Genomic DNA, 25,062 nt, shown 5'->3' on the forward strand with positions numbered 1-25,062 from the left:
TGGACTCCAGTGATCCTCCCACATGAGCCTCCTGAGTACCTAGGACTACAGGCCTGCAGCACCATGCCTGGCTAATTTTTTTAATTTAAAAAAATATTTTTAGAAATGGGATTTCACTACGTTGCCCAGGCTGGTCTTGTCCTGGGTGCAAGTGATCCTCCTGCCTTGGCCTCCCAAAGTGCTAGGATTACAGGTGTAAGCCACCATGCCCAGCCCATTTACACTGTTTAAAATATGACAATACTCAATATGCCTGTAATTGTCAATTCCTAAAACTTCTCATACAGAAAAGTCTATCTAAGAAGCATAACAAAAACAAATGTCAGCTAAATACAGATGGACCTTCTAAATATACTTCACAGCCTGATGGTAAAATGATAAATAGGAAGTTATTACTGGCCTTGAAGACAAAACACATGAGAGAAAAAACAAACAATAGCAATACCATGTTTAACAAGAATTTCAGATATAATTAGAGTCAGAGAGGTATACTCTCTTCTTGGGAGGGTAGGATGCCCTCCTAATTCCCAGGAGAGGTATGATTTGAGCAAAAGTTGAATGTTTAGGAAAACTGAAGAAAAAACACAAAATTCTCAATGGGGGATTTTAAAAGAGAAACAGAACTTGGACTGCACAATCATAAAAAGTTCTACTGACAAACCATTCAGATTGTACATCTGGTTTTCACCAGCACACTCTTAACTATAACTCAACATGTCAGATGTCACTCTGAAACACCTTCTTTAGGGTGCTATGCCAATAGTCACATTCATACACATGCTCTTGGTATGTTATCATATTAAATTAAGTGTTAGATATAATGCTGGTGGAAATAATGTCTTCCAAAAATTTCCATTGAGGATTCTAATAATGAAATTCCCTTGTTTAAGGAGATATACATTTAAAATGACATTCTTGCATTATTTAATCAGTTTGGAAAGTTTAAAGTCATATGAACTATAACAAATTTAAATTAAATAATTACCCTTGATTCAACATCTGTAATATTTTGTGGACTTGACCATACAAGTGCCCAAATATTTTATCCTTTGCAAAGATTTTGAGCAAACTAGTAAAAGTAATTTAAAGGTTCAAGTCAGAGCTGAAACCAATTATTACCATAAATATCAGCCAAGAAACTAAAAATGACATTTTCATTGTGGGATTCAACAGAATTTAACAGAGACTCTTTAGCTTCAGTTTTATTGCCATGATTAGAGGTGTAGCTGTTTATCAGAAGTTAGATCCTACAATCTCAGCCAAGACTGTTTGTAATACCAATTAAATAATTTTAGGCTACAAAACTTTGAAACCACACTTAAAATGATATACCAGAGGCATACTTATACACACTTGATTTCTAACAGGGATGAAATTGAGTCTTAAAAATGGGTCAAAATGGTGCTAGAGTAACTGATTATCTATATTTTAAAAATGAATTTAAATCTTTATCTTATATCATATTGAAATATCAGTTTTAGATGGTCTGGAAATGTAAATGTGCAAAGTAAGATTTTAACTGGCGGACAGACCCTAAGGTTAGCCCAAATAATCCCAGATGCCTGCCTCCTGGTGTTCATGCCCTAGTTTAGTTCTTTCCCCTCAAGCGTGGTGGATCTGTGACTTGTTTCTAACCAATAGAAGAATATGGCAGAGGCTGTCACTCCCATGATTATTTTATGTTATATATGACTCCATCTTGTAGGATCTGCCTTCTGACAAGCAACTGACGCCCCCTTGTATTTCTCTATACTTAATGAACAATTAGAGGTTGAATCTGAAAGAGTTTTAAAATAATACCAGAAAACATAAACATGAAATACATAGGTATAAATTTAACAAATAGTTGTAAAACATATGCTAAAAATTATAAATTAATCATGAAAAAAATCAAAGAATACTTAAATAAATGAAGAAGTATATAATCTTCATGGTTTGGAAGGTTTGATATTAAGATTTAAATCCTCATCAAATAATCTATAGATTCAATGGAATATCAGTAAAATCTCAGCAGAAAATTTTGTAGAAAACAACACAATTCATATGGAAAATCGAAGAAACAGACTAAGTAAATACTAACACCTTTTTTCAAGACTTCCTATAAAGCTTCAGTAATCCAGACAGCATGGCAAAGAAGAGACACGCAGGAAATCAAAAATAAGCTCACATGTATGTATATGGTCAACTGATTTTTAACAAACGTTTAACAAACGTGCAAAAACAAATCACTGTAGAAAGAAATCTTTTCGATAAATGGTGCCTGAAAAACTGGTCAGCTGTATGCAAAAACAAACAAAAACCTTGACCCTTACCTTTCATCATACATAAAAACTAATTAAAAATGGATTATATATCTAAATGTAAGAGCTACAACTTTAAAACTTACAGAAGAAAATTACGAAGAAAATCTTAATAACCTCGCATGAGGGAAAAATCGCTTACATATGACCAAAAAGCATAATCGAGTTTTTTTTCGTTTATAGAATGAACTTCAAGGGTACTAATACATTTGCTCCACTGAAGTCATTTTATGAAAAAACAAGTCGTAAAATGGGAGAAAATATTACCAACACATATCTGAAAATGGACTGTATTCAGAATACCCAAAGAACTCTCAAACCTCAGTAACAGGAAAACAAATCACCCAATTAAAAACTTGACAAATTATGTAAGCAGAAATCTCACCAGAGAAGAGTGACAAGTAAAGACACAAAAAGCTGCTAAACATTATAGGTCATTAGGGAAACACAAACAAAAACCATAATGAGGTACTACTACACAACTAAGTAAAATGTTTAAAAATTTTAAAACTGACAATATTATGTGCTGACAAAAATATAGGGTGACTGGAACACTCATACATTGCTGTTGGAAATACAAAATGCTCCATTCATTTTGGAAAACAGTTTGCCAGTGTCTTACAAAGACAAATACATATTTACTGTACAATTTAGCAATTCCATTCCCATTTAGCCTGGGAAAACAAAAATACATGTTCAAACAAATAACTGCACACGAACAGTTATAGCAGTTTAAGTCATAATCAGCAAAAGTTGCAAACAAGCTAAAAGTACTTCAAATGGAGAATGAACAAATTGAAGTACAGACACAAAATGTAATACATTTCAGCCATGAAAAAAAAAAACAAGTACTGAAACATACAGCAATATAGATGAATCTCTAATATATTACATTAAGTGACAGAAACCAGATTCCAAATATTCATGACGCTTACATGATATTATACAAGTAACTTATATGATGTATACATAAGCATTACACAAGGAATTGTATGATACTTATATGATATTTTGGAAAAGTCAAAACCATAGGGAAAATAAACAGACCAGTGGTCTGCAGGAACTGGGAGTAGTGGGAAAGAGGTAAAAGAGGCAGTAGAAAAGTTTTTGACATGATGAAAATGTTGTTTTTGATTGCGTTGATATTTACAAAATCTACTACACTATACCCCCAAAAGAGTATATTTTATAGTAGTCAAATGATATTTTAATACACCTGGCTTTCAAAAAAGACATCAAAAACAAAACAAAAAATAAAGCAACACAACAAAATGAGGGGAGGAAAGGACAGGAGGAAGGAAGGCAGGGAGGACAGGAGGGCAGGCAGAGAAAAGAATTTGGTGGGGAGGCCATTTATATATATGATTGGTCACCTTATCTTTAAATTTAGGGAAGTAACTTATAAATCCCATTGACTCTTATGTTTCTCTACATGAGATCTGAAGTTCAAAGTATAAGCTTTCCAAATACACTGAATCCACAACTCAAAAGAGTAGGGGAAGGACTTAGTCACAGACAACTGGAGATGAGCTCAAAGGATGTACTGAGGCCAGTGCTTTTATTTTTTTTTTTTGTTTATTTATTTATTTATTTATTTTTTATTATTATTATACTTTAAGTTCTAGGGTACATGCGCATAACGTGCAGGTTTGTTACATATGTATACTTGTGGCCAGTGCTTTTAAAAACAGGTTCCTCATGCTCAGGGTAGGGGCTGCTGGTCAACACTTGAGATTTTCATTCATTCGCCAGGGGGTGGGAAATAATAATTTGTATATTTCTTAACAGTTCCCAGGTGACTATTAAGTATAAGCAAAACTGAGAATTATTATCAAATGTCCCACCCATTCACAACACAGTGAATAGGTTTTCTGATTCATCTATGTTTAATAATTTAATATAATCTACTCTGGAAAGAACAATGTATATTTTACTCAGAAAAATTTCTGTTAAAAACATACAAGTTTAGAAGGGGTCCCTATAAGAAAAATATTTTGCTTGAACCTCTTGTGTAATATGTAAAGATTTGAAGGGACAAGCAAAACATTTAGGGGAAGAAATCATGAAAGCTGTGTAACAAAACATGATATTGTACCAATTGCTTAATAATTCATTGAGATCCCTTTACATACTGATTCCCTGGTACATTGAAAATTTACCAAAATTATATGAGGCAACCTATGTTTAGTTAACCACTTTGATATTTGCACCACTGGATCAAATTTAAACATGTCCTCTCTAAACCTCTTGCTGTCAAGGTGGACGTGATATGCCAGGGTTTATATGATGTTTATATGAAGGGTTCCCAGATTAAACAACAAAACTCAGCTATCAATGTGAGAAATTAACTGAAGGGACAGTTTATATAGGCATTTCTTGTGCTGAGAATTTACTGATCACCTAAAGTATATCACAAAAAAAGCTATACATTTTCTCTGTGCTAACTCATGTAATCATCAAAATAAATAGTCTGAAAAGAAAACTGAAACTCAGAGGCATAATTTAACTTGATTTGTGTCACAAAATGTGCAAATGGTGATGGGGTAAACTCCCATCAGTCCTACCTAACTGGATAGCAAGCTCCTTAAAGCCAGGATCATAGTTCTAAACCTCTGTGTATCTACCGTAACTCCTACCACAATGCTTTGCATCAATCATGAGCTCAGAAATTATTACTGATGACCAATAACCAATATATATGTACTTTCAAACCAAATAACAAGAAGAAAATCTATAAATAGCAACCTGTAAGTATCAAATATTTCTGTGTATTGTTGTAGGTCTGTGAAACCACAACTCACTGACATATTGAAAGATATGGACTAAATCCAGTTCTAAAGCGATTTGAAATTTCCACAATATAACTTAAATTCTTTAATTTTCAGATTTCTGAATTCATTCAAGTTCAAAATTATCATTCTGGGACAGTTCAATGTTCTTAAGTTTTTAATCTCCATTCTAATTTCCTGCTATAAAATCAATAAAGCGTAGGTTGTAAAGAAAACAATTTCTTTGATTACTCCTAGAGGCAGATGTTAGTTATAACTTTTTCTGTAGTTTAGCAGGTATTTTTGAAGCAGCTGGTGCCCTTTTCTAGTTATCTGTTTGCAAGTGTTCCCAGTAGACTATACAGTACTGCAATCCTGAAAAGGTTTTGGGCATACAGACAAAATGAATTCTTACTTAGAAAGCATAGACAGACAGTATTTCCCCTCAAATGAGACTTGAGCATTTCATAGTTTTGAATGATAAAGCATTTTCATAACAAGTAAACATTATTTTTTTAATAATTTAAATAATTGCTGAGAGTCAAAAATTGATAAAAATCTTATTTATAATTTTATAAGGAAGATTATCCAATATATCATTTTTAAACATATTAAGCATCTATTGATACCCCAAATAGAAAATAATAATTATTAAAAGCATGTACCACACTGAATGTATCAAAAATCCCCAATTACTTTCAAGAATAAACTGAGAATTTTAAAAGCTTTTCCTTACAGTTTCCATAGTTGCACTCTAAATAATACTCTAACACATAAAATCATGGCCTTCTTGACAATCACCAGGTTTTTATACAAAACTTAATTTTGAAGATTCTCTATAAAAAATGTCACAGATAAGACATAATCCCCAACATTTCATGACAGTTCCATACAAAATTTGCAACATGAAGTCAAGAATTATTATTTCCTCTGTATACCCCAAAACAGCTCTATTAAGGAAACAATTGTTTAGTTGATATCACTGTTTCAGATGAAGATCGATGCCCACAGACTAAGCAGTCAAGAAACAATACAAGTCTCATGTTCTACAAGAAGTGTTCATTAACAGCCATAGCTTACAATGATCCCAGTAACCTTGTTCTGACACATCCTATAATAGACAGTGTTAGTTGTCCACACACAATCACTGTTTCATTTTGTTTTCTCTAATGAAAATCCATGTTTTTATTCAGAAAAATCTGGCCTCTTTCACAAAATCATGTGTTTCACCAAGCCAAACATGGCAAACTTGTTTCCCTTGAGTCCTGGAAAATACTTCCTCACTCTTAAAATAGACACAAGAAAATGCAGTCCTTATTTCTTACCGGACTTTTTTTGCACAGTGACCCTGGAATAACAGTCATGATGAGAGTTAATTTGAGGAAAAGCCAAAAAAATGAGGATAGGAGAGTAGAAAGACATCAACAAGCTGGGTTCTGAATAACATCATTGAGCAAACAAATGGACAAACCTGGACTATTTGGCTCCCCATGTCTTTTTGTTATATCAACATACTTTGATTCAATCAAATCACGAAGGCAAGAAAGTCATAGAAGCATCCAGAAAAATACTTCAGAGTATGGATCCTTTTCATGAGATCACTTTGAAGATAATGAAATGTCACTAAAATCCAGGCCTTCCCCAAATTAAAAAGCCTTTTTCTAAAGCATCCCACAAGGCTGTTTACTATACTGTCACACATGCCATCAATTTCATCAGAACCATGGCCTTGAAATCACAGCCTTTTTAAGAGATCGTATCAGTAAATATTAACAAATTATGAAGTTTGAAACTAAAAATTGAATTTACCATTTTTTTAAATTTACAGACATCATAGCAAAGATGATTTCATAAATTTCAAGAGGAAGGAAACACAAATGTGGCACAAATTAAATGGAGCAAAAATTAAATTTCTAATTTAATTTGGCAAATACTAAATTTCCTTGATACAAGCCTAGCCTCACCTGGCAATTTGAATCATGGGTTGCAGAAAGGTAAGCAACTTGCCAAAAGTCTGGCAGACAGAATGTGGGATAGTGAAGACTGAAACTCAGCCTAGATTCAGGGGTCTTGCTCCTAACCAACATTGTATGCTGAACATGCACAAAAGCTTTTCCTATTTCCTATTCCTCACCTTAGTAAATGGCACTATCACTCACCAACACTGCTCAAAACAAAAAACCTATATCTCATTCTAAACTCTTCTCTCTGCCTTATCCCCTCCTATTTAATCAGTCATCAGGTCTTACATACACTAGCAGCTAAATTTCTCTCAGTTGTCCTCTGTATATATAGGCTGCCCCTTTCTTAATTTAGGCTTGTAGCTTTTCTTCCTTGAACTATTGCAGCAGTTCTACTCTTAACCTTCAACTTTGTGTTGCAGCCAGAGCAATTCCTTTAAGTGAAAACACCTGATCATTTACTCTCCTATTTCCCACAATACTGAGTCTAAACTTTTTAGTATGGTCTTTCAAAGCCCTTCATGTGCAGGCAATTGTCTTCTTCCAGACTCATTTCCTGGAGCTCTCCACATATGGCCTACATGCTAATAAGACTGAAGGGCTTGATGTCCAAAGGTAACAGCAATTTCATGCAACAACCTTTGTTTGGCATACACCTCTACATGCTTTGTCTATCTGGCAAAAGTGTATGCCTTCAACATTATTCTTCATGAAAGCTTCTTCCTTGATCTCTTTAGTCTGCCTTTTCGGCTGCCATAGAACTTTGTACAACATAACCCAACTGTACCACTTATGTCCATGGAAATGGAACAGATACACTACAGTGAGTAACTTAAGATCAGAGATAATACTCTATTCTTTATTTTCCCAGAACTTCGCCTATAAGCACAGGATTCAAGAAGCTAGGCTCATAGAAAACTTAAATCTTAAATTCTTTACAATGAGATTTTATAGGACTCAATTTTCTTAAATTTTAAAATGAAATATTATATGCATCTTTTATATTACTTTTCTAAACCAAGTATTATCTTTGGGTCAGTAGTCCATTTTTGCTGAACAACACTCTACTGACTCTTAAAAAATCGAAGTCCCAACTGTAGAAATAGACAGAAATCAACATATTTAACACCAACAAAGAAGTAAACCTGAGTTTCTCACCAAAAATATCAAAGACATAGTTCTGTCTTCTTAGCATCTTTCTCATCCTACTTTTAAGGGTAATATTAGCACCCTCCTTTCCTTTGGGAAACTCCCCTTTGACTCCTGGTGGCTCATGGGGAGCTGATAATGAGGATACACAAGTGAGCAGCCGTGTGTCAGTAAGAACCTCACTCACATCACATCACAGGGAAAGGAATTGGTTCAGAAATGAACTGGTGACCTAAGTCAGGAAAATCAGAGTTCATCCTAGGAGGTTTTTTTGTTTTCCTGGCAGAACTGGTTAGAAAAAAATCCCCATTGCTTCTGGGACTATAGTATGGAGAAACAGTTATGTTTGCTGCTGCTGCCATACATTTTTCCCTGGTTATATGGAGAAAGCCTATCTGGGAATCAGGGGATGAAAAATCACAAGAGAAACACCAAAGGGGGTGGGTAAGAGAAAGGAGGAAAAGAGGGGAGGAAAAAGAAAAAAAAGGAAATGGAGATAAAGAAAGAAAAAGAAATAAAGAGGAGAAAAAAATCTGATGACATCATCTGAGCCTATATGTCCAAGCTGGGCACACAGGCAGTTTTACTTCTGGACAATCCAGGTAGAAAAGGCATAAATTGTCACCTTTGCTTGCTTTGACTTAGATTTCTAAAAGTTCCAACTGAGTGACTCTTGACAAATCAAGAGACGCATCTACATTTTTTACATTGTTCCCTTTCCAAGAAAGTACAAAACCCATTTAATGACATTAATGGTATTTTTGCATGTAATTCTAAAATTTTAAAATTATCCTTAAGTTTTTGATCAAATTACAGAAGTTATTAAACTTATCCAATGTGACAGTCAGTAAAAGGACATAAAAGCATCTTAGGACAGTTAGGAATAGCATGCAATTATGATCTCAGTGAAAAATGACAGACCTTCATTTTCAATAGCACTTTCTCTGACACATAAAAGATCCTACCTGGTAAAAAAAAAAGATCCAAGACAAAAGAAACATCTACTAAACTATATGACATTCTGTTAATGTCTGTTTTTTCTCCTGGGGTCTGTATTATTACTCAAGCTTATGATGTCTGGCAGGATCAATATCTACAGTGATATGACAGCAAATGGTTTACTTACTTATAATGACAAATTTCACTTAAATGTATTACTCCCCAATTATTATTAGCCATTAGAAAAGTACAAATTAAAACCACAATGAGAAATCACTACAATCAGATGACTAAAATAAAAATATAAACAATATATACAAATATAAGTGGCTACAAATATAAGTGGCTACAATAAAAATAAAAAACAGTGACAACACCAAATGCTGGTTAGTATGTGGAGAAACTGGATTATATCATCAAATTGCTCATGGCTATGTTAAATGATACAGTCACTCTACAAAACAGTTTGGTAGTACCTTAAAAACCTAAGCATGCAGTTTCAAAATGACCCAGGAAATGCATTCCTGGACATTTATTAAACAGAATGAAAACTTATATTCACACAAAAACCTGTATACCGGGTTTATAACTGCTTTATCTGTGTTATGGAAAGAACTATGCCCTTCAAAATTTGTATGCTGAAACCCTCACCCCTCAATGTGACTGTTTTAAAGACAGGACTTTTAGGGAGGTAATTACGGTTAAATGAAGTCATGAGGGTGGGGTCCTAACCTGATAGGGCTGGGGACCCTGAAAAAAGAGGAAGAAACACCAGAGGTCTCTCTTCATACACACACAGAAAAGAGGCTATGTGCGAACACAAGAAGAAGGCAGAAGGTAACTACCTGCAAGCCAAGAAGAAATCCTCACCAGAAACAAAATTTGCTAGCAACCACCTGATCTGTGACTTTTAGCCTCCAGAGCTGTGAGAAAATCGGTTTCTGCTCTTTAAGTCACCTGGTCTGTGGTCTTTTTTATAGCAGACGAATACACCAAAAACTATCAGTAAAATAAATGTCCTTCAATAGGTGAATAGTTAAAAAAAAAAAAAACTGTGGTCATCTACAACACGTGTGGTAGGCAGAATAATGATGCCCACCAAAAATCTCCACATCCTAATCCACAGAGTCTATGAATATATTAGATTACATAAGATATGGACACTACAGTGGCAGAGGGAATTAACCTACTCAGAAAAACTCTTTTACTCCAATAATCCAAATAAAAATGAACAAAATACTTATTTAGAAATAATTATGATAGAAAAGTTAAAAAGCCTGCTTCATTCATTATTAATTTAAATAAATGTCAATGATGCTTTTTTAAAAATTTAAAGATTTAGACCAGGTGCGGTGGCTCACGCCTGTAATCTCAGCACTTCGGGAGGCGGAGGTGGGCTGATCACTTGAGGTCAGGAGTTCAAGACCAGCCTGGCCAAGATGGCGAAACCCCATCTCCACCAAAAATACAAAAATTAGCTGGGTGTGGTGGTGCACACCTGTACCCAGCTACTCAGGCGGCTGAGGCAGAATTGCCTGAACCCAGGAGGCAGAGGTTGCAGTGAGCCGAGATCGTACCATTATATTCCAGCCTGGGCAACAAAAGTGAAACTCCTTCTCAAAAAAAAAAAATTTATATTAAATATTTAATACATAAAACTTAATAAATCTTGATGATACTGCTTATAATGATTGATAAGGTTTATAACAATTGTATTATAATTATTTAATTTTATTGGCTGTCAGTCCTGGCTGTATTTTAGAATCACCCATAGAGCTTCAAAAAATCATTCCCAAAATACTGTTACCTGGACCTCTTCGAAGAGATTAGGACTTAAATAGTAGCAAGGCACTTGGATTATTAAAAAGTTCTACGAGTACTTCTGATATACAAGATATAACTAGAATTTTATTCTACTATAAAAACTTATTGTAAAAAACAACTTAAAACTATAACAATAATAAGTTATTTTAGAATAAAGGCATAAAATGGAATAGTATGTAGTGATAAATTGATACTGCAGAAATATGTTTACTGATACAGAAAGACACATATAACTATATATACACACACAAAACAGTAGGTATGTTGTAATTCCATTTTGTAAAAGAAAATACATATGGACACCTATACACAGAATGAAGTTCATTTTGGTTGGCTGTGAGTATTCTTTATGATGCTTTATGCTGCTGTTTTTGCTTGCCTTTATTTTTTGTTATTTCCGAATGATTCTATAAGAACATATATGAAAAACCACAGCAACTTAATTTTGATACGGAAAAGATTAACTTTCAATAATATGAATACTTTAACATAACTAAAATATTATATTTTGAAATAGAGCAAATGTGACAAAATTTTAACAAATGGTGAATCCAAGCGAAGGATATAAAGATAGTAATATTCATGCCAGTTTTCCACAGGTCAAACATAATTCAAAATTTAAAAATTCCGAAAAAATAAATTCTTAAAGCTACTTAGAATTTGCGCCCCGCCCCATGTATTCTATTTTACTATAGGTTGATCATTTGATATAATCAATACGATAAATAAATCCTTTAACATCTTATTTAAATTAGTGTACATAAGTTAAACCAAAATCTTAGCTGAAAAAAAAAAACATGAAACACAGAAATATATGCACAAAAATATACACACATTTGTTTAATGTATGATATAGTGTATATTTTTTTAAATTTAAACTCTCCTACTATAATTGTCTAGTAACCAACAATGTATGTCTGTACTATATTTGCCAACTAATAATGTTTTAAAACAATTTTTCCAGTATAAATTCATTCATACCACATACCAAGCCTCAAAACTATCAATTCTGTAAAAGGCTCATCTCACCTCATCTAAGTCTTGGATATAAACTGGCTTTTCCTCAAAGCTGAGTGGCATTGGTTCGCTGTAGGGAATCCTTACTTCTTCATAAAGCTTGTTATTTTCTCTTTGGATTCCTTCTGGCAAAATCATCTACAAACATCAACAATAAAAATCCAGTAATAATAAAAAATAAAACACTTGCTCTGGTAAATATTCTTGAGAGAGAGAGAGAGAGAGAGAGAGAGAAAATACCACTTGTTTTATAACAAAGCACTGGTAAATAAACTTAGCTAATTTAAAAGAAAACAAATCCAAATAAAACAAAAACAAATGCAAAAAACCACTCACACAAAGCATTAACATATCAGGTATTTTACGTAACACACAGGCCACAGTATGTTGACAAATCTTAAAGTATACACTAATCAGATGGTACACCTGAATACAAATGTATTCATATAATTAGGAAAATGTACAACATACAGTATAAAGTTTAGCCAAGCAGCGAGGCAACTGATAAAACTCAAAAATACAAACTGCAGAAATAATAAAAGGGAGGGAAACATATATGTTCTGAATATCTACTATATGTCAGGAGCTTTACATACACCACATTACGTCATTTTCCCCAATACTTTCAAATAAAATTTAGCATAGTCAACTAGTGTTAGACTCATGAAGGAAACAGGGAAAATCTACACATCATTTCTTTAGAATAGACATATTATTCAACAGTAGTTATATAACAATGACATACCTTTGCACCAGCAATAAATGCTGATGTTTTCATGGCTTCCGCCTGGGAATCATACACGTGGGGATAATGTATTTTTTCAATGTCTGCATCTCTCTGCCTGCTCAGAATTGGAACACTTCTAGCATTCAGAAGTGCCTGCTCTCTGTAAATATAAAAATAGGCCTAATTTGAAATTTTTATGTTTAAAGGTAATGCATACAATAAAACAATGTAATTATAAAAAATATTGGGAGGTAGCCTTCCACCATAAAAAAGAAGAAATTAAACTACACAAAGGAAGATTTTAGGAATCCTGAAATCTTCTGGGTGACAAAATAGGATTTAGCACATTTTCAGATATTATTATTAGATAACACCACCTGGTAAGTTTGATTTAATGTTCTTTCTAATTTTGTTTTTTCACAATTCAAAGATGTTTATTTAACAAGGTATACATTTCTTTTTTGAAATGTGTTTCAGTATTTAAAGAATCAAGTAAAATAATGCTTATATTTCATTTTTCTCCTACTTCTAAATAACAACATTTTTTAAAAGGTACATTAAGCATAGAAATAAAATGTATCTCAAATAAATTTATGTAAGCTATATAAATCTTAACCTAGTGGTGTGTACACAGCACCTAAAAATAGCTTACCTCTATAATCTAAATTTCTTACCTCTATAATCTAAATTTCTTATCTACCTGGATGTGACCAAGAATATTATAATTAAGCAGACCATTGCTTTCTTATCCAGAAAATCAGGTATTCATAAAACAAACTTCTATGAAGAAAATGTGACTTTAAGTAAAAATCATCTATACTGCTGAGACTAAACTAAAAAATGATAATGATATGTAAAAGCAGCAATTACAACACAAGTATTTTTCAGCTTCTGACTTTTATTACCTCTGTATCCGCAATTCCTTAGGATCAAAGCACGTAAGTCCTTCTGAAACTTCTAAATCTTCTCCAGCCTTTTTTTCTCGTCTGGCAATTCTTTTTTCTTCACGGCGATATTGTTTCATTAACTGCTTTTCTTGTTCAGACTGAATAGTGACTTGACAACCATAATTGGGTTTAGCATTTTCTCCTAAAATTTTTTTACAATTGTCTAAGAAGCAAATTTAATACACAAAACGTTTTATAAATCTGAATATGATTTAATCTTCATGAAAACCATTTCCTTCCTCCACCCCACAACATATAATGCTCTAACAGTTCATTTTTTAAAGCTGGCACATTCAATTACATGTTTTAAGGTGAGTTTTTAAAAATCACAGTATCTAAATAAAATTACATGGTAGTTTAAGAAAAGTCAGCAGTATTTTCTTCCTACAGACTAAACAGTTCAATGTCATTCACATTAAAAATTCTTACATATAACATTAGAAACCTAAAAATTCAATTTTATCATTTGAAATTATTTGTTTATATAATTTCAATAAATATAATAATTATCAATACTAGTGTTTACTGTTAATATAGTAAAAAAACAAACTCTTTCCCTATTAGAAATAACTTTTCTCCATGTAATAGACCTTAAGTAGTTAAGTTGCACATATGTTACTACTTATTTATAGATTACATAAAATTTATTGGCAGTAGTTCAAGACATATTTGAGACAATGACTAAAGCAAATAAAGCAAAAGTATAGTCCACCTTTTTACGGAAACACAGTTTTTTTTAAAAAATGGAAAAACCAAGTGAATTAAATCTCAGTGTTTACAAAGTACACTTTAGGTCTGTGGTTTGGTCAACTCAAAATTCAGCAAAAATTTTCTTCCAACAGGATTACCTTCTGTGCTTGTTTAAATCTTTACAGCAACAGTATCTTCACTTACTGAAATTCTAAAGGAACTAAAAGGAATGTAGCTGAAAGTAATCCAAGTCAATAAGCATTTATTGCATTGAGGTCCTACTCCGTTCTAGCCACTGCAGCTAGGCTAGGAGGACAATGAAGAATGAAACTTGGTCCATACCCTGACAGAGCACAGTGCAAACTATTTTATCATATTCCAACATCCAATATAGAACAGAGAAGGAATTAAACATAGCATCAAGATGGGAAAAATAGCTTTCTAATTCATTCTAAGTCGAATCTTCACTATTCTCAGACAATTGTTACTGATCCATTACATGATTCTGGATATAAGTCATTAAAATCTCAATCATAGGGAAAACTTCTACAATGGCTTTATAAGCCTTAAAAAGGAAAATATGTCTCAGAATTATGAAATAAAATAAAATCTCATCTATATTAGGACTAAATTTTACAGTTCTGAAATAAGCATTTTTCTAAGTTTTTTATTTCTTGTTCTCCAATTAAGTATTACATACCTACTATAACAGAATTTATAATTAGCGTTCAGTGTTAGAAAAAGAATGCAACATTCTGCCAATTTTTACATGTACTCTGAACTCTTCATAAAAGTTAACTTATCTCCAAAATTACACAATCAGCAACACAGATACCGAGCCGAATGTTTAAAAATGTGTTTATCAGAAACGAATGTTAAAGATTTTAAGCATAAAACTGTAAATACTTTAGGTGACATACTAAATGCTATGCTAATGTAATTAACATTTTAAGCAAATGTGACAGTAACAAAATACTATACATACTTATGATCATCTAAATAAAATTAAAATTATAAGAAGAAAATATGTCTACCTCATAGAAAGCTTAAAAGGTCCTAATTAGAACATACTGGAATCCTGTAAGGCTGAGTATAATAGGCTATTTCAAAAAATCAAGTTGTAAAGCAGTGAATGTTTAAATGTATGGTTCTCCTTGCTGGGTTAGGTTAACTGTAGAGACTGACATGCAAAAATGAAATGAATATCCTTAACAGTAATTCTAACACAAAGTTATTCTGAAGAACTATGTACAGGCTTGTATCCTTTTAGAACAGTTGTTTAAAAATGTGTAGCACCTCCCCCTTGTTCTCATGCTCCTTCTCCTGATATGCAAGATGCCTGCTCCCCTTTTGCCTTCTGCCATGACTGGAAGCTTCCTGAGGCCTCCCCAGAAGCAAAAGCTACTAATGCTTCATGTACATCCTGCAGAACTGTGAGCCAATTAAACCTCTTTTCTTTATAAATTACCCAGTGTCAGGTATTTCTTTATAGCAATGTCAGAATACACTGATACGAAAAGGGTATTGATTCTAAGAAGCTATCCTAATAGAATAAAACTTATGAAATCAACATAATAAACATAAATAAAACTCATCATCTACAGTTTCCAAAAAATATGTAAAGCTGGACTTATATTAAACTTTACATTAATAAATTACTACTATTAAAAGCTGGAATCAGGCTGTGCACTGTGGCTCACACCTGTAATCCAAACACTCTGGGAGGCTGAGGTGGGAGGACTGCTTGAGGATAGTAGTTCAAGACTACCCTGGGCAACATGGGGAGACTTCAGCTTTACCAAAAAAAAAAAAAATGTTTTTTTCTTTAATTAACCAGGCATGGTGGTGCACACCTGTGGACCCATCTACTCGCGAGGCTGAGATGGGAGGATAGCTTGAGCACAGAAGGTTGAGGCTGCAGTGACCCCTGATTGTGCCACTGCTCCCTAGCCTGAGCAAGAGGGAGAGGGCCTGTCTCAAAAACAAAAGCTAGAATCAGTAAATATCTCTTTATTAATATTTAGGAGACTGACAAAATGAAATACCAAATTCTCAGAATTTACATTGCAGGACTAGATATTTAAACTCATTTATTTTCCTTGGCAGACACCCATTTTAGATGCTCATAAACCTTGCTGGCTTACTGCAATTTCTGATTATATACTATTCAACGGGTGTGATATGGTTAGGCTTTGTGTCCCCACACAAATCTCATCTTGAATTGTAATCCCCATAATCCCAGGTGTGAAGGGAGGAAGCTTGTGGGAGGTGACTGGATCACAGGGGCAGTTTCCCCCATACTGTTCTAGTGATAGTGATTGAGTTCTCAGGAGATCTGATAGTTTTATAAGTGTTTGGCAAGTTCCTCCTCCACATACTTCTCTCTCCTGCCACCATGTGAAGTAGGTCCTTGCTTCCCCTTCACCTTCTACCAGTTGCCTGAGGCCTCCAGCCATGTGAAACTGTGAGCCAATTAAACCTCCTTTGTTTACAGTGTGAGAACTGACTACTACAAGGTGGGAGTGCTCTTGGATGAAGGCAGAGTAGAAGTGTTCAATACACTTAAAGAATAAAGAGACCTGCAGACAAAGTTGCTAAATTCATATTTTTCAAGTTTCTTACAATCTCAAAGGAACTTGAGGCTCTGAGAACATTTATTAGTAATCAAGAGAATCTGTAAGAAACAGAAAATCTGTCAGAAATTTTAGATTTAAATCATAGCTGTTTTTATCATTTCCTTTTAGTGCCATAATCATTAATGTAAGAAAATGAGGACGTAACTTGCAAGAAGGAATAGATGTTGAATAGTTTGAAGACAGTTGCCAAGTTTCTTATGCTCATATACTTTTTTAAAATCCAAAACTATTTGTAAGGCTGGCAAAAAATACTGTGGTAAAGGTAAAAAAAAAAAATTGTTTTCCTATTTATCACTTAAAACCTGAGTTTCACATCAGCTATGTTTTAAGTCAAGCTTTTATAAAAATAATTTTTTTCCTAGACAACTCTTCTTAATTTTTCTGGGTTTTAAAAATATATGTAATATATGATACTATCAGTGTTCAATTTGCTCAGTGTGATAATTGTATTGTGCTTAGACATGTGCTAAAGATTTTATAGGCAAAGTATCATGATGTCCAGAACTTCCTGTCATTGTTGAGCAAAAATTTAAACAGTAGGTGTGTGTGTAAAGGGTCTAGGAAGAGCAAAGTGTCAATGACTAATGAATCTACGTGAAGGGTAAACAGTGATCATTGTATTATTCTTGTAACTTTAACTACAGGGTTTGAAAGTTCTCAAAATAAAAAGTTGGAGAGAAATTACACTACTACTTGGCCCATAGTAAGTATATATGTATTTTCTTTTTAAAGAAAATTTGCTATGCAGAACCTCTTTAGTTTAATTAGGTATCACTTGTCAACTGAGTAAACAGACAAACTACAGAATAAAAGAAAATAATTGTATCTGACAAAGGCCTAAGATCCAGAATCGATAAAGAACTTAAATCAACAAGCAAAAAACAAATAACCACATTAAAAAATGGGCAAAAGACATTAACAGACACTTCTCAATAAAAGACATACAAGCAGCCAACAAATGCTCATCAACACTAATCATCAGAGAAACGCAAATCAAAACCACAATGAGATACCACCTCACACCAGCCAGAATGGCTATAGTTAAAAAGTCAAATAATAACAGATGTTGGCTCAGCCACAGAAAACAGAGAACATTTATATACTGTTGGTGGGAATGTAAATTAGTCCTGCCACTACGAAAAGTAGTTTGGAGATTTCTCAAAGACCTTAAGACAGTTACCATTTGACCCAGCAATCCCATCACTAGGTATACACCCCCTACAAAATCAATCATTCTACCAAAAAGACACACAGACTCACATGTTCATCACAGCACCATTCACAACAGGAAAGACATAGAATCAACCTAAGTGCCCATCAACAGTGGATTGGATAACAAAAATGCAGTACATATGCACCATGGTACATATGCATTGTTCTGTTTCCTGAGTTGAGTCCATAGTAGTATTTTTCTTACAACTTACTACATAATAGCTGTCATTTTACAGTTAAAGAAGCTTTAGAATGTTTCAATTAATCATGACTACATGATGTCCTTTGCAACAACATGAATGCAGCTAGAGGCCATTATCCTAAGCGAATTAACATAGAAAACCAAATACCTCGTGTTCTCACTTATAAGTGGGAGCTACACACTGGATATACACAGACACAAAGACGAAAACAAGAGACAATGGGGATTCCAAAAGGGCAGCGAGAGGGAGTAGGGAAAGGGATAAACAACTACCTGTCAAGCACTATGATCACCATTTGGGTGACAGAACCCATATCCCAAACCTTAGCATCAAACAATATACTCTTGTAACAAACCTGCAAGTGTACCTCCTATATGCAAAATAAAAGAAGAAAATTTGTGTATTCTAAGTAGTTTTAACTTTTACCAAAAACTGCCATACCCAAACACTGCCCTCCTATTTAGGTCACTTATGTTTTTTCATAATGTGCCATATCTAAAATCTATTTAACAGAGTAATATCAGTGAATTATATAATAGGCCAAATAAAAATTAATTACATTAAAAACATTTGCTAACCAACGAATCTTTCCTTTAAATTACAATGACCGCTGCATACTTTCTTACCTTGAAGAACCTGAAACCTATGATCATTTGAAGAATTAAGAAATCTATCCACAATTGTAATTCTGTTCTGGAGGAGTTTCTCAATAAGTTCAAGTCCTTCAGGTCCCAGCAGTTCAAATAGCTTATAAAAAGAGAAAAAAGTAACAAACATCTGTTACCTCAAAGTTTAACTTTCTCAAGTTATTAACAACCTATTCAACAGAGTTGTAAAGCCAAACTAACATAGAAATACTCAAAACGTTTAACAAAAATTGTAACTTAAACTAAGAAAAATGACTCTTCACATTGCCAAGAAGCTTTATAAAGGCTATCTGCAATTATATAATTACAAAACATTATTCAATTTTTAAAAATTAAGATTTGAATATATAACTCCAAATCACAGAATAACAAATTCTTGGTATAACCAAATGAAATTCTAAAATAATTTGCTCTTCAACATATCATTCTGGTTTTCCCAAATAGAGTCCAGAGTACTATTTTTCTTGCAACTTACTATACAACAGCTGTCATTTTAGTGTTAAGGAACCATTAGGATGTTTTAATGAATCATGACTTCATGCCAATTTTTTACATGTATTTTAAATGCCAAATAAATCTGAAATCTAAAACACAGTGCTGTAAGTGCTTTACATAACTTTATGAAAATTTCCCAAGCATATCCCACTCTCCTAGGCAGAGCAGTTATCAAAGATTAAGTTGATGTCAGAGGTAGAGAACCAGTGTTAGGATTCAGAGAGTTTCAACTACATAATTACACAATATAACTATTCTAGGAAGTCTCTAGGTTTCCGCAAGTATGATCTGGGAAGATATATATATACACACACACATATATATATATTTTTCTTATTTCTATATATATTATATATAATATATATTTCTTGTTTAGAAATATAATACTCAGGCCGGGCGCGGTGGCTCAAGCCTGTAATCCCAGCAGTTTGGGAGGCCGAGACGGGCGGATCATGAGGTCAGGAGATCGAGACCATCCTGGCTAACATGGTGAAACCCCGTCTCTACTAAAATATACAAAAAACTAGCCGGGCGAGGTGGCGGGCGCCTGTGGTCCCAGCTACTCCTCGGGAGGCTGAGGCAGGAGAATGGCGTGAACCTGGGAGGTGGAGCTTGCAGTGAGCTGAGATCCGGCCACTACACTCCAGCCCAGGCGACAGAGCGAGACTCCGTCTCAAAAAACAAAAAAAGAAATATAATACTCTAATTTTCCATATGAAGATGACATATTAACCAAACTATAACCATTCTCAGAGAATCCACACAAATAAAACCATAAAATTTTATTTGGTGTATAGGGACATTAAAAGTTTAATAAACATTTTCTTTTTGCTGTTCATTTTACTGAAATTATGCACACAAAGGGACAATAAAAGAAACAAAATGAATTATTAAGAATAGTCCTGTCCAATCAATTTTAATTCTACTGGCCAGTATTTTTTACTGAACACATTATATACCAGGTACTATGATAGGCATTTTGCTAATCCTATCAAGCAAAGTCTCCTAACAATATTTTCAAATTAAGATATTACTATTGTTATTTTTGGACTTAAGAAAATAAAGCTTTAGAAGATTTACACAAATTGTCCAAAGTTACACAACTAATAGTAGGGTTTTTTGAAATGACATCTATCTGAATCCAAGCCTAAACAACTTTCCACTGCACTACACTAACACTTTTGAATATTTTCCAGAAAACTGTGGCCCCGAAATATGAAATATATTGTAATAAAAAAGATACCAAATTAGGTAATATAAAAGATATTGAGGTTAAGAAACTTTTGTAAAGGGAAACAGCAGAGGAAGCAGTAAAGAGGCAAGACAATAGGAAAATGGTCAAGAAATATGAAAGTAAACACATAACTTGTAACACCCACCCTCCCTCCCCTCAAAAAAAAAGGTATTAATAATATGTGGCAGAAAGAGTTTAAGACAGACAAGGATAAAGGATGCTGGTAGACAAGACATAATGTCTGTGTTCCCTTACTCTCCATACTTCCTCAAAGAATCACCCATCAATAAAGTATAACATATGGAGTCCTAGAAGTCCCAGACACTCAGGGGGCCCACATGGTCAAAATTATTTTCATGATAATACTTAGCTATTATTTGCCTTTCTTATTCTGTTGACATTTGTACTGATGGTGCAAAAGCAATGGTGGGTACAACTGCTGGTGCCTTAGCATAAATCAAGCTAATAGTGTCAAATGAATTAGTAATTATCGTATTCTTCACTGTCACACAAGCACAACTACAAACAACAACAACAACACAAAGCCAACTTCACTTAAGAATGTCCTTAAGTAAAGCAATAAAAATTATTAGTTTTGTAAATTTCACATCATATGTATCTTTTCTAATATTCTATGTGACAAAAGGGGAAGTATGTATAAAATCACTTCTATATATAGAATAAATGTATGTATAAAAGTATTTTATAAAAATTTTATAAAAGTATGCATAAAATTGCTAGTGAAGAGGCTTTCTATGTAACATTGTTTTGATTTAAAAGAATGACTAAAGACAAATTGATTATTCAGAATGGGATATCTGACATTTTCTCAAAAATGAAAGTGAGCTTCCTACACAAAGGAAAACAACTGAATGTAATTTATTGCCAATGCTAAAATGCAAGTTTTCAAGAGAAAATTAGAATTTTGAAAAACTTGCATTCCACTGTAAATTTGACCATTTCCCAATACTTAAAACTTTTCTGATGATACCAGTGATAATATTAATGAATGAATTCTTTTTATATTATATAATCAAATATGTCAACATTTAGAAGATTTGCATGACTCAATCAATTATTTTCCAAAAGACTCATATATGACGTCATAAAATTATACATGGGTAAAAAAAAAATCCATTAAAAATGAGAACACTAATAGATTTTCAGGAAAACTAGTATAAAAATTCATTGATATGCCAGATTTTCATTGTAACTAAACTGAAAGAAACTACTGTTTGTCAAGTTTTAATTTAGCATCAAAAAAGAATATTAAAAATTATTTGAGAAGGCTTTTAAAATATTATTCTCTTTTCTAACTGCATATCTATGTGAGCCTGGATTCCCTTTGTATGTCTAAACCAAAAATATGTATGATAGCAGATTGATTAAAGAAGCAGGTATGAGAATCTGCTTTCTATTAAACCAGACATTAAAAAGATTGCAAAAATTTAAAATAATGCTACTTTTCTTTCTACATTTTACAGTTTTGGAAAATACAGTTAATTTTCATTAAGCTGTTAACTTCTATTATTGTTGTTATTTTAAAATGAATAAATATACGCAGTCATGTGTCACTTAATAACACATATCCTGAGACATGAACCACTAGGTGATTCTGTGGGAACATCATAGAGTGTACTTATACAAACCTAGATGAGGCAGTATTCTACACAGCTAGACTATATGGTGTAGCCTATTTCTCTTAGGCTACCAACCTATACACCATGCTACTATACTGAATACTGGAGTCCACTGAAACACAATGGTAAGTGTTGGTGTGTATATGTAAACACAGACAAGATACAGTAAAAACTACTGTACAAAATATAAAAAGTGGTATAACTGTATACCTAAAGAGGAGCCTGCAGGATTGGAAGTTACTCTAGTTGAGTCAGTGAGTAATGAGTGAATGTGAAGGCCTAGGATGTTACTGTACTACCGTAGACTTTATAAACACTGTTCACTTTGGCTACACTACATTTGTTTTTTCAAAAAAAAAAAAAAAAAAACTTCGATAAATTATATATGTTTTTACCAATAACTTTCATTTTTGTATTTGTTTTTGTTGTAAGCAAGAGAGGAAAGGTAATATTCCTAATATCATTTGGCAATTATCAAAGTAAAAACTGCTAACACTTATTTTGCTTGTTGAAATAATCTTAAAAGGGTAACATTAAAAGATTGGACATCAGTGTGAAACATTTCACGAAGTATTGATTCTTTCATTGCTATATTGCATTTTGGCTAAAAATAATCAAGCTACTTGATTATTTTTAGAACAAAGGAAAGCAACATTCTGTTTCCTAATGTTGATTTTTTTTCTGTCATCTGTGGCTGCATCACTGAAGAAAAAGCTCAGGACAATTTTTTGTTATTGTAAATCCTCGTTGTTAAGTAAGATTTTTATTTCGGCATTTGGCCTCTTTAATTGCATAACAGCAGTAACAGCAAAGTCAGTTTTGTTCATATGAGCCATTGGAAACCTTGTCAGATACAGGACCCAAGTTCAGAAGGCCATTAAGGCCTGGCTGCCCCTTACCCCTCTCCACCCTTGCTGGAGCTTGCGAAAACCCGGTGGACTGATTTTGGAAAGCCCTTTAAACGTGTCATTTCATTAATGGTGCTTTCTTTTGGGATTGGGCTGTTGACCTAATTTGTGATGAACAAAACCCGGCCAAATCATGCAGCCTCCCTCTAACTCCCCATGGGAAAGTGTTAGAGAAAAGTGTTTCAGCAACATCACCCATTTAAGTTTCATAACCCCAGCTAATAAAGATGATAAGAAACACCCAAGCTATCAACTAGGGTTTTCTGAGGGCAGAAGTACAATTTAATTTTGAGCACTTGTATGTTAAACAACATGTTGTTGGCCTAGTTTGAAAGCTAATTCTAGTGTCTGTAAACGCTCAGTTCCTCCTAAATATTTGGGACAGTTTCATAACATTGTGTAGGAGGTGTATGCATCGAACCCTCTTAAACTGATCAGTTCGTGCATTCCAGGCTTTTCACAATTGTAAATGTCTTTTCCCATCCTAGTTGTGGGAGGTAGCATGGTGCAGTGAAATGGACTAGTATTTAAGAGCCAGATCTGTCTGAATTCAAATCTTGCCTCTTTATTATGTCAGTGAAAGACCTTTTGGTGGGGCAGCTAAGTGCCTGGCATAAGAAAAGTATAGACACTAATTCCTATATAATAGAAATATCCCAGATAAGTATTACAGCTATTCCAAATTTTTTGTTGTTGGGAATAGCCATAATAACTGAAGAAGCAAAGTCTCGCTGTGTTGCCCAGGCTGGTCTCAAATTCCTGGCCTCAAGCTATCCTCCTGCCTCAGCTTCCCAAAGTTCTGGGATTTACAGGCATGAGCCACTGCTCCCGGCTGCCTCCAACCTTTTAACACCAAAGATTTCTGTTTGTTCTTACACAGACCGACCCTTGTTTTGATTTATTTTACCTTCTAGGCTAAGTTTATTATACTCTTCCCTTTTTTCCCCCTTATCAGTCAGATACAAATCAACATGAGATCACCATACTGGATTGTTTATAAACTTAATGATAGGATTCTACCCAAAAGTCAGATGTTTTGTCAGCCTTCAGGTCTTTTAGGGGCTTGGCATAGCTCTCTGAACAGTGGAACTGGCTCAAGGAGGGCCCACTGTGACTAAGTTCCTAGACTGGCTGTTAGCCTTTGCAGTATCCCAGTGAGAGGTCCAGCTGTCTTCCCGTGCCCACTGGTTCCCTTTCTCTTAATTCTATTGGACAGAATAATTGGAGCACCTCCTCACTTAACTTCTCATTGGCCATGAAAACAGGACTGAACCACCCAAGTCCAACTTGGTGATGGAAGCTTGTCAGTATCAATACCTGATAGGCCCCTAATACTAGTGTTAATGAAGTTTCTCAAATGATCAAACACTTGGCTGTTGAGACAGCAACCACAAAGCCATATATTCTACTATTAAGAAACTCATGTTTAGAACTTGAACAAGTTTAGGTAGAAATATTGGAAGCTTATCCATAAAAACAAGGGAATATGAGGAAAGACTGGATGAATAAGAAAACTTTGAATCAATTCAAAATTAAAATTAATGGTCAAGGTATGACATCTGGAAGGCATCTCCTGATTGTGGCTGCAAAAAATATATATTTTAAAAGCAAAACTATTGAAATACAGGAGAAATGCAGAAAAACATGTAGAAATGAGATGGTCTTTTTCTTTCTTTTTTTTATTTTTTTGAGACAGAGTTTCGCTCTTGTTGCCCAGGCTGGAGTGCAATGGCATGATCTCAGCTCATTGCAACCTCCGCCTCCC

The 25,062-nt window shown here is 33.8% G+C and overlaps 1 protein-coding gene across 1 annotated transcript in view; it reads right to left on the bottom strand.

The window, feature by feature from the left end:
- The window catches only part of ASCC3 (activating signal cointegrator 1 complex subunit 3), a 404,060-nt gene that overhangs the window by 300,719 nt on the left and 78,279 nt on the right, over positions 1–25,062 (bottom strand). The window contains exons 5-8 of the mRNA XM_012002619.1: positions 19,000–19,120; positions 13,591–13,795; positions 12,704–12,845; positions 11,971–12,096 (exon numbers count right to left, since the gene is read on the bottom strand). Of these exons, the coding sequence (XP_011858009.1) occupies positions 11,971–12,096; positions 12,704–12,845; positions 13,591–13,795; positions 19,000–19,120 (594 nt within the window). The remainder of the gene's footprint in view (positions 1–11,970; positions 12,097–12,703; positions 12,846–13,590; positions 13,796–18,999; positions 19,121–25,062) is intronic.

The sequence above is a fragment of the Mandrillus leucophaeus genome, unplaced genomic scaffold, assembly GCF_000951045.1.
Source record: "Mandrillus leucophaeus isolate KB7577 unplaced genomic scaffold, Mleu.le_1.0 Scaffold690, whole genome shotgun sequence".
NCBI classification, from domain to species: domain Eukaryota; kingdom Metazoa; phylum Chordata; class Mammalia; order Primates; family Cercopithecidae; genus Mandrillus; species Mandrillus leucophaeus.